Source organism: Danaus plexippus, chromosome 11 (assembly GCF_018135715.1).
Source record: "Danaus plexippus chromosome 11, MEX_DaPlex, whole genome shotgun sequence".
In the NCBI taxonomy this organism is placed as follows: Eukaryota; Metazoa; Arthropoda; class Insecta; order Lepidoptera; family Nymphalidae; genus Danaus; species Danaus plexippus.
The window spans coordinates 1,522,192-1,533,454 of record NC_083544.1 but is presented as its reverse complement, the minus strand read 5'-3'; the positions used below and the strand labels follow the sequence as shown (position 1 = coordinate 1,533,454).

At 28.2% G+C, this 11,263-nt stretch overlaps 2 protein-coding genes across 2 annotated transcripts; both read left to right on the top strand.

The window, feature by feature from the left end:
* The first annotated feature begins 353 nt into the window (after positions 1-353).
* On the top strand, positions 354-5,944 carry LOC116765966 (proton-coupled folate transporter-like). Its single transcript, XM_032655617.2, has 7 exons — positions 354-1,309; positions 1,400-1,559; positions 1,882-1,983; positions 2,222-2,359; positions 3,246-3,329; positions 4,269-4,425; positions 5,668-5,944. The coding sequence occupies exons 1-7, from the start codon at positions 479-481 to the stop codon at positions 5,747-5,749; spliced, it is 1,554 nt and encodes a 517-aa protein (XP_032511508.2). The 5' UTR covers positions 354-478; the 3' UTR covers positions 5,750-5,944.
* Positions 5,945-6,084: 140 nt separating this feature from the next.
* Positions 6,085-11,022, top strand: LOC116765967 (proton-coupled folate transporter-like). The gene is made up of 7 exons (XM_032655618.2): positions 6,085-7,037; positions 7,115-7,271; positions 7,859-7,960; positions 8,802-8,939; positions 9,900-9,983; positions 10,228-10,384; positions 10,460-11,022. Exons 1-7 carry the CDS (start codon positions 6,237-6,239, stop codon positions 10,533-10,535), a joined length of 1,515 nt encoding a protein of 504 aa, XP_032511509.2. The 5' UTR covers positions 6,085-6,236; the 3' UTR covers positions 10,536-11,022.
* The last annotated feature ends 241 nt before the right edge of the window (positions 11,023-11,263 follow it).

Here is an 11,263-nt window from a genome sequence, read left to right as displayed (position 1 = left end):
AAATAAGATACTACTATCTACAATTTCAATATATATTAGCACACATTGTAATTATTACGTTATCTTCTTATACTCTGATATAAAACCCTGCCTGCCAATCAACTGAAATAATTTTATGAAATTAAATATTTTACAAGCTTTGTCAATGCAATAAATAGGTCAATAATCGGAAGTTAGTACAATATCAACTTGATACAGGTGTTTGTACTATTATTATTAAGAAATGATAAACGAGGCTAAAACAATTATAATACTATATTACAAATGAACGGCTTAGTTCTTATCATATTCGTTAATCAACCAACTGTATCTCTTAAGTAATTTAGCACGATTGATGGATTATATATTTATCAAAGACAACCGTAAACTACACAGTACTTCGTGGTAGCATAAGTGTGACAGAAGTTTGTGAGGATAGTTATGACTATTATGTTCGATATTTACATTTTATAAGATTATTTATTAATTCAAAGTGACCATGACAACGGAAACTAATAACAACCCAGTAGAAAATGGAAACGTTTCAGAGGTTTTTGACGAATCACACCCTTTGCGGGAGAATGTCCAAACTCAGGAAGAGGTCAAAAAAAGAAGAAGTTTTAAAGAAACTTGCAGTTTTGTATTAAAAAATGTGACAGTAGAACCGACCATGTTCTTATTTATTTTGGCCATGCTTACAACAGTTATCACGGGACAAAATTTAAATTTGGAGAAAGCTTGTCGAATTAATTTGAATTTTACATCAGAAATCTGTGATTCTCTAAAATCGCAAACATTAGGGGAACAAAATATATATGAAAGAGATGTCCAACAGCTAGTTGCTAAGGCTATGACCTGGAGAACTTATATTACGGCTAGTTTGCCCTGTATGCTTGCACTTTTTGTTGGTTCATGGTCAGACAAAACGGGCTATAGAAAGATTTTTCTCATAATACCGCTAGCCGGTCAAATGCTTTCTTGTCTAAATGGAATTATCAATACTTACTTTTTCAATCAATTAAGATTAGAAGTTTTTGTCTTTACTGATGCTGTCATTGACGGATTATCTGGCTCATGGTGTGTTTGTCTCCTGACCATGTTTGCGTATATAAGTGCAATTACTACAAATGAAAACAGAACATTTCGAATGGGTATCATCAATTTTAGTTTAACTGTTGGTTTTCCAATAGGAATGGGTCTGAGTGGTGTACTATTGAAAAAAATCGGTTACTACGGATGTTATGGAATCTCAGGCAGTTTACATTTCTTAAATATTCTTTATAATGTTTTTATTCTCAAGGATCCACCACGTTCCCCAGAACAAAAATTAGTAAGCAAATTTCTACTACTACTATTAAACTATTCAAATATTTTTTTATGTAACATTTTTAGTCATACTTATTTTGTTACTTTTTTTCAGCATGATAAGAAAGGCAAATATCACTTAGCTCGTCTCTTTTTTAATTTGACAAACGTGAAAGACACAATACAAGTTGTGTTTAAAAATGGTCCAAATAACAGAAGACTTCGAATATGTATAATGCTTTTGGTAGTTAGTATTTTGTTTGGACCCATGCATGGTGAGATGCCTTTTTGACTATATTAGAGATATTTGAGATATTTCTGTTTTTGTATTGTTTTGGTTTTATTACTTCACCTTAAATTCTGTTTTAAAAATAATATTTTTTTGTTACCGGTAAAATAAATTAATGTTACCGGTTATTAAGAAATATAAATAAGGATAACCAAAATTTGCAAATAATTAATAATAGAAGAAATAAAAATAGTAACAGTTATATGAACTATACGTAACAATGTAAGGAATAAAAAGTACATATATGGTTATAAAACTAACTGTCGTCAATCATTAAGGGAATACACTTATAGTTACGCTGTTTTTAGGTGAACTGGCAATTATGTACATATCGACACGTTATAGATTTAATTGGGACGAAGTCATGTTTAGCATTTTTCAAGCGTACAATTTCGTGACGCACACGGTTGGTAAGTAATAAATTGTTTGCTACATAATGCAGTCTCTTGAGATAATGTTTATTTTATTAATTAGCTCTAATGATTGAGATTCATGAATTAAAAAAAAGGTCAAACATTAATACACATATTTGTTAAATTAAATCAAGGTTCAGTAACTTAACACTTAACGTTTTTGATAACCGATTTTATCTATTACTAAATGTTATTTTAATACAAATAAAAAAAAAATATTACTTTCTATTTTCAGGAACCTTATTTTCAATAACAGTGTTCAGTAAATATTTAGGATGGCACGATTCAATATTGGGCATCATTTCAACAACGAGCAAAATAGCAGCCTCCTTCTTTTACTGTTTTGCAAAGAATCAGAGAATATTTTTTATAGGTAAGTAAATTGATATACATTATTCTCTATAAATACTAACAATGTTTTAAATACGTGACACGCAAAATAAATAGAATTTTATGAGTTTAAGTGATCTTATAATTAAATTGTTCCTTTTGCAAATATATGTTATGAACCGAATAGGGCACTATCTTATAAATACGACAACAAATAATATGTTTTATGGTATCCAAGAATAATTAAACTATTAATTTTTGAAGAGAACAATAGAATGTTTAATCAAATATTGAGTTTAAGTAACAATACGTCGTATTTAATAATATGTCTAATATATACAAAACACTAGACGTTTGCAATGCCATATCACAAGCCATATGTGGCGATTTAAATAGAAAAATTAAGGTGGTAGAACCTAGCTGTGGTCAAATTACAGCAGCTCGAACATGGGCTGGCTCGACCGGGGAAGTACCAACCTCTCACAGAAGATCGGCGTGAAGCAGTCTTTAATGGCTGCTTTTCGTCTGATGAGTGAGAGAGTCGGTTGCCCTTTCCTTTTTCCCACCCTCTCTCTTTTCCCTTTTTCCAACCTTTCCTCTCTCTCTTTCCCAAGTAAGAGTGGCAACGCATCCGCAAAATAATTTTGCGGATGTCCATGGGCGACGGTTCTACCTCCATCAGGTAGGCCGTCTGCACGTTTGCCCCCTTTTTCATATAAGAAAAAGAGAGACAATAATAGTAATAATTTACCAAAATTATGTTTTCCGAGTCAATGTTTAGATTTTCGCACTTAACTGTTACCTACTTACAGAATATTTTATAGGAATTTAAATTATATATGAAAACGCAATCACTTTCCCCAACGAATATAATTTGAATGTTTTATATTTACTAAGTAGCATGTATTAAATATGTACACATGTTTTAGCACCAATCGTTGATATATTAAATGGAACGTCACTATTAGCTATGAGATCGATTCTATCAAAAATGGTTCTACCAGAAGAGTTCGGTAAGTTACTCAATTATAAATAGAAATAAGACTTGAAATAATAATAAAATTGTTAAATGTGTACAACTTTTAATTGAAAATAAGCTTGAATTCTTAATTTTTTTTGTTCTTGATTTATTGTTTACAAAATAAGGTTATATTATATATGGACATAAAAAAATAATTGTCTTCGCTAAGAACTAGGTATGGTATTAAGAAATAAAAACATTTGTTATCATGCGACGAATCTGTGGATAATCATATCATAGCCTATCATATCATAATGTGTTGATAATAGTTAACCTTCTTCACTGACCGAAAATATATTTATAAAACACACACACATACACACACACACACACACACCTACACACACACACACACACACACAGATATTAATTATCTACTTCTTACAAAGACATTTGTACACACATATTTTTTTTTATTTGACAAATAAATACAAATATCGCATTCAATATTTTGATAAATATTTAATTGAAACAAAAACCCGTTTTTAACTGTCAATCAAATTCAGTCTGTCATTATGTTTTATTTAAAAACTTATTGTAAAATGCATTTTTCCTTTTGATATTAAAAGTCTGACAATAACAATTGTGTCGTAAACAACACTAATAAATAAATGTAAATTTTCATATTTCATTCATGCTTTTGTCCATATTTTGTCAATTTTTATTATTATACTGTGTTTATATTATGTTTCTCAAGAAATCATTTCATTCTATCGCTCACTACAGACCCTCAACTATAAATCAATGCAAAATTATTATAATATTATATGGTAAAATATATTTTATTAGGGAGAACCTTTTACTTTTACTCGTTAATTTACCTATGCTAACCAAAGTATGTTAAATAATTATATAGATAGATAGATATATTTTTGTGAAACTGGGAATCATTTTGAAACAGATGATGAATTATTATTTTTTTATATTTAAGGTAAAGTGAATTCAATATTCGCGTTGACCGAAAATTTGATGCCGTTGGTGTACGTACCTTTATACACCGCGGTGTATATAGCGACTATGGAGGTCTTGCCGGGAGCAGTTTTTCTCATGGGATCTAGCATGACCGTTCCCGCTCTAATAGTGTTCATGTAAGTCATATAAAACTATTTTACCACACTAAAAGTAAAATTAAACAGATGTTTACATTATCAGTAATAAATTTGAATATACATATATATTATTATTATTATTATAATATATAATATATTCAAATTGATTACTGATATATATATTATGGATCGCGTTATTATTAATTTAAGGAAACACTGACCTCTCACAATCATTAAATATACTATATTCGTAGTTCTCTAAGTACCACGGAAATTTTTAATTTAACAAGAGTTTTATCATAAATAAATTAATGTTTGTTCATTGTTGACAATATCTTTATAACTATAATAACAAGTTACTTACGCTTATTGGAATAATACCAACTTTACTCGTGATTTGACGTAGTTACGAGACGCTCTTTATGTACATTTTCATCATTAATTTATGTATTCTGTGATTATTTATAATGCTAGATAAAGATAAAAATAACTTTCTGTAAGGATAATTTTAATAACAGAAGAAAACAATGATAAATTCTGTATATATATATTTTTTTTTTTAATATTAGGTCTTTTAACTCAACATTAAACGCCCATGACTATCTTAGTAATTTGACTATCCTTATCCACTTTTGTTTTCATTTTCTAAGACTCTAATATATTTCCAGTATGAGAAAAAGTCTATAAGCATCAAAGTATATTCCATCTCTACCAGAGAATACCTTTTCAAATCACCTAAAAATATCAAATCATAATAATAAAAAACAATCTCCTAACTACACTTGCTATAAATAAAACTAAGATAAAGAAATTATCATAATTTTAATCACAAATTCAAAGTGCACCTTAAATCATATAAGCTGTAAATCAAAATGCTCGTTTTTTATTATAGTTTTCTGAGCCTTATAAAATAAGGTCTCGGTGTGTTTTTATTATTAAAATACGGTTTATATTCACGACAATAACTATTAGAAAGTTAAGGTATAATAATCATTATTAAAAATAATTAAAATTATTAAAAATATCATAATAAAAAAATCGATATAATGTAAAAAAAAATATCATTTGCGGTTTACAAATGCCTCATAGTATTGATGTCATTTTATAATGTTCATTAAAAATTTACACTGCATTTGACTCTACGGCAATATCAAATATACATATCATCAAATAATTTCTATTGACAATCTTGCTTCTTAGTTGGAACAGCGAATTTTGAATATTGGTTTTAAAAAATTTTGTAATACATAATTTAGTTTATACAATAAAAATAAATTTCAGTGGATTGTTATGGGAGTACAAACGAAATGAAAGACTGCCAAATAAACAGGCTGATGTGGAATTATCACCAAAGGAGAAGTAAACCACTGTGTTTAAAACGATGAGAGTGCATGGATCAACTACTTTGGACAATGCCACCAGAATTAACATGAAAATCATGATAAATATAGCTCAATTTTGTACCTTACTATAGATTAGACATTCAAGATATTTAGACCGAATTATTTTTAATATATGAATATTATGTTTAATTATGATAATTAAAATATTGCTCACAGTTAAATTTTTTCTTTTTTTCTACTTGTCATTTAAGATATAAACGTGAACGCAATTTTTATGTCGGCTCAAATACTTCTTATCGATAACAAAGTGGCTTGGTAAATATTTCATTTAGTTGTAACATAAATAAAGTAAAACAAATACTCATAATTCAGGTAATCTTATTGTTTTCGAGGTGGTGGTGGCAGCACACGAACCCGGTTTATTAGCTATGTGAACAGTGTACAATTTCCTCGATATTTTTTTTTATTTTTTTTCGGGAACAGTCAAAGTAAAAGAAATAGTCGAAAATGGTCGAAAAGAATGTGGAAGATAAAGAGAAGGGCGACGAATTATCTCCTCTTAACGAAAAAGTTGAAAACACAGAAATCAAGAAACTTACCATTCTACAAAAATTAAAAGTTATCAAATCTAAAACCACAGTAGAACCAATTATGGCATGTTATATAATGCCAAGTGTACTTGCATCTTTGGCGACACAGAATTTAAATCTAGAAAAAGCTTGTCATGTTAACCTTAACTTTAGTGATGAAATTTGTTTTGCCTTAAAACGCAGAGAAACGGAAAACTACACTATATATGAGGACCAAGTGCAAACATTAATTGCGAGCGTACAGGCTTGGAAAAATATTATCCAAACAGCAATTCCCGTGATCATAATATTATTTGTCGGTGCATGGAGTGACAAAACTGGTAAAAGAAAAGCCTGTATTTTGATGCCAATCGTGGGTGAATTTATTACGTGCATCGGTTTCATTATCAATACATATTTCTTCTACGAATTGCCAGTCGAGGTTGCTGCACTAACAGAATCAATTTTTCCTGCCATAACAGGGGGCTGGTTTACAAATTTCATAGGTGTCTTCAGTTACATTGGTGATATAACTACAAATGAGGATAGGACGTATAGAGTTGGTATAGTTAATTTATGCATGTCCCTTGGTTATCCGATTGGAAGTGCGTTGAGTGGAGTTTTGTTGACTTGGATAGGTTATTACGGAATTTTCTCCTTATCAGCTAGTTTCTACTTATTTAGTCTGATTTATGGATACTATTTCCTGGAGGATCCCAAGAGAGACGCAGTAAATGAGGTAATAATATATATTTCTTTAAACAAGTAAAGTTATGTTATTTTGCTTGATTTTAAATAAAAAATCTATATTTACAGAAACCTCGGGGATGTTTTAGCTTTATAAGAGAATTTTTCGATATAGCTCTCGTTATAGAAACTTTTAGAGTGGCATTTAAAAAGGGTCCCGGTAATAGACGACTTCGTGTTTCTCTTCTACTTCTAGTGGTGTTTGTCGTGTTTGGGCCATCGCAAGGTAAGATTGATTTATATAAAAAATATTTTTGTTATATTATTATCAGATATCTTTTAAATATATAGAAAAAATAATATTCAGTTATTTTCATATGTGTTTATGTGGTGACTTCTCACATATACATAGAGATATAAACATTTTATAAAAAAAAATATGTCTTTTACGTAATTTAAATAAAGCGAATGTAATTATCACTTAAAAAACGCTTGGTAAAAATCACTGAATAAAGTCCTCGAAAATAGATCTATTTTGAAAAAGAAATATTATTTGTAACAAAAATTTTTACTTTAAAGAACATTATGGAATATAAGGTCTACACATATCTCATTAAATAGTTTAAAAGAAATAGCTACAAAAAAAACATCCAAAATTTTCTTCTTATAAATATTTAATTTTTTATATCTTATAAATCAATTACGTAAAAATAGAAGCAATAAATCCGTGAAAATAATATAAAATATGAAATACCTACATTTATCTACCGCAAATCTACTAAAATTAAAAACTAACATTTTTACACATTACTTTACAAAAGATACCATAAACTATACCAAAATATTACGATGTTTATTATCCTCGTTTTGCAGGTGAATTCAGTATATTATATCTCTTTACGAGATACAGATTTAATTGGGATGAGGTCCAATTTAGTCTTTGGTCGACGTACAGCATAGTGACCAATTTACTTGGTGAGTTGTTGCATAACTTTCTACCGCTCCTTTATGCCAATTAATATCAGAAGTTATTTTTGACTTAAAATTATTTGTTATTTGTATTAATAAATAATGCCTATATTTTCTCTTACATTTTCTATACTATTAGTTGTACTTTCAAAATCATAACGGTAAATCTATGCTAAGTATGTTTGTTTTAAGTTTACCCACTTATAACAATCAATATTTCGATATCTTAAAATTCTTGTATAGCTTTAATATAAGAGGAATCTAACGAAATTAATTTCTGTTTATCCTTGAAATTACAAAATTCCTTCAAGATTGAATTAATTACCAGAAAATAAAATATTTTTAAGAAAAATAGTGGGGTATGGAGATATTAGATATCAGACCATTTTAGATATAACTGGGTTTAAAAAAAAATGTTAGGAAATAAAATAGGTTCAACGAAGAGCGAAATAAATTACTACAAATACAATATGGAAAAATTCATTACAATTTACAAATTTTGTCATCAACAAACTAGAATACACATGTGTTTCGAAATTAACATATAACATTTAAATATACATCATTGACAATTACACATCAAAGTTAGATACCTCTTCATGAAACGTGTAATAGTAAACAGAGATATATTATTAAACTTGCCATAAATTTGCCAAATTAAAAAATCCAAGAATTGAAAAATATTTATCAGTGAAAAAATTTTAGTTCACCGGACTAAAATAACAGATGCGACCGTTTGTATAGTGCAAAATAGTTAAATGTTAAATATTATTAATATAAATGTTATACGAATGTGTTTATTGTACGTGGTTTTCTTTTATTTTTATATCCAATGTAAAATTTTCAGGAACGGCGTTCTCAATAAGTTTGTTCAGCAATTACATGAAACTTGACGATACTTTGTTAGGCATTATATCTAATATGAGCAAAATAGTAGCAGCTTTCGCTTACGCCTTCGCAAGAACTGACTTTGAAATATATATGGGTATGTAAATATAAATTTATTACATATTAAAAGAAACAAAAATTCTGTCGTCACATTTTCTATACACATAGTTATTCACATCAAATCAAGTTTATTTAAAACTCAGATTACTCAAAGCGAATCGCTTCTGTGATTGCAATCAAAGTTTGTTAAGTAAACTTAATTACGAGTAACTTAGGTTACAATAGTTGCTAACTTCGCGCAAATGAATTACATCCAACTTAGGATTGCTACCAAAATAGAACTTAGGAAAATTTCCATATAATATTATACTCATTTACATTCTTCTGTTATGTAAGCTAGATGCGATTTTTGTGAGACATGTCGTGTATACATTATGTATAGTGAAACTATGAATTTATTTTTATTTAAGTCGCAATTAACCTACGTATGATATATTATATGTTTTTATAAGACATCGACATGAGCGTTTACAAGGTTGTTAGAAACGGTTAGATGCACTCCGGTGATAAGTCAATGAATGATAGTAGAACAAACACTTTTACTGATAACTGCACGTCGTAAAATAAAATGTCTTCTTTCAATACTTTATTAATAAAATTAAAAATATTCACAAAAAAATTTTTTTGTTTATCAAAAATATAATCACAACATATTTTTTTTTAGGGTTATCACTACAATCTAATTTGTAACTAGATATGTGTTATAAGTCATAATTGATAAGTAATTTATTGAATGTTTATCTTTTTACTGAAAAAATATATTTCACATATGAACATGTGTACTTAAAAAAATATAATATTATAAAAGTAACCTTCTGCGATTAAATAGTAACATTATCACGTGTTAATATTTACAGTAGGAAAACTTATCTAAGATTTATTGACCTAAGCAGAAAACCTATTTTATTATCGGTTCAGGGATTAAATCGATTTATTATATTATCAATATAATATTTAATTAATTATTAAAGCGGTCTACTAATTATTTTATTTTCAGCTCCGCTTCTTGAAATATTAAATGGCACTTCTTTCATTGCAATGCGCTCTATTGCATCCAAATTAGTATGTGGCGACGAATTTGGTATGTAAATGTCATTGAAAATTTCCTTTAGTTCATGTAGAAAAAACTAAACAAACAACTGATCCAATTTGGATCGAAATAATTAAATTCAAAAAGAAAATACTATAGCGTAATTAAATATTTATAAGGTAGTAAACTAACGTAAACATATAGTAAGTACACTTATTTCTAACGAAGACAGATAATATTGGATAAATAGTATTGGATTTATTTTCGTAAATAATTGGTATGTTTCAATTTTCAGGTAAAGTATATTCATTGTTTGGTGTAGCGGAAGCCATGACTCCGCTACTATATGGGCCACTATATTCAAGAGTTTATATTTCAACTCTAAATATCCTGCCAGGAGCTGTCTTCCTCCTTGGAGCTTTACTTACTGTTCCCTCTATTATTATATTTGGGTAAGATTCAACATTCATAATAGGACTTATAATTTTATTATACTTCATTTTTATCATACAAATCAATTATTTAAGGTGGCTGTACTTTGAACATCAAAAGGACAAAGTTAGGAATGCCGAAGATCTAAAATGTGTCGAAAGTGAAAAGTGACTAAGTAAAAACTATTTAAGTATATTAAAAAGTTTCTAATTTTTTATCAGCGAAAAAATACAAAAAATGCAAAATTTTTAGCATCCCATCTTTGTTGAAACTCCTTAAAATATGTTCTTCTTACAATTTCCGTGTTGGACAAATATTTTTCATGTTGGTTTCATTTGAATTTTGAAATCACATTTAAATGTGTTCAGAGCTGGTTTTAAATTTACATTATTTTAGATAATGCTACGTCATGTAATATATAAAGATAGAGTGATATGTAAAAAATAACATTTTTTTAATATGACGCATATCTAAATATAAAAATTTGTATATTCCTGTTTTTGATTTATTTTCTACATAAAAAAAGATAATATTTTTTTTGCATTAATTAAAGATTATAATGACATCTTCTTTTTCACTTATATTTTTTAATAAAAGTTTGTAAGCGATTCTATGTATATACATATATAGGCTTGCTATACATACATATGTATTCGTATTTTTGTTGAGTTTGACTTCATTTTCTTCTGTGTCGAACAAAAATATGTCAGTTAAAATAAGTTCATCGGAATAATTGTTTCTCTTATTATTTTATTTACAAAAAAAAAAAAACAATTTTCTATTCGATTTTATTTCGACTGACAGCCCTAGTTCGTGGAGAGCGTCCGTGTTGTTTCCACTTAAAAAAATTATCATAAAATCACTAACCGACATAATCAACATCATGGAGAATTTTCTCA

What these genes read in the sequence shown, in the direction of transcription:
- LOC116765966 (XM_032655617.2), top strand. Translation starts at nt 479, where the DNA reads ATGACAACGGAAACTAATAACAACCCAGTAGAAAATGGAAACGTTTCA. An exon ending in TTTGTTTGGACCCATGCATG is followed by an intron (nt 1,560 to 1,881) that starts GTGAGATGCCTT and finishes CGCTGTTTTTAG; the next exon opens with GTGAACTGGCAATTATGTAC. An exon ending in TTTCGTGACGCACACGGTTG is followed by an intron (nt 1,984 to 2,221) that starts GTAAGTAATAAA and finishes TTCTATTTTCAG; the next exon opens with GAACCTTATTTTCAATAACA.
- LOC116765967 (XM_032655618.2), top strand. Translation starts at nt 6,237, where the DNA reads ATGGTCGAAAAGAATGTGGAAGATAAAGAGAAGGGCGACGAATTATCT. An exon ending in AGAGAGACGCAGTAAATGAG is followed by an intron (nt 7,038 to 7,114) that starts GTAATAATATAT and finishes CTATATTTACAG; the next exon opens with AAACCTCGGGGATGTTTTAG. An exon ending in CATAGTGACCAATTTACTTG is followed by an intron (nt 7,961 to 8,801) that starts GTGAGTTGTTGC and finishes TAAAATTTTCAG; the next exon opens with GAACGGCGTTCTCAATAAGT.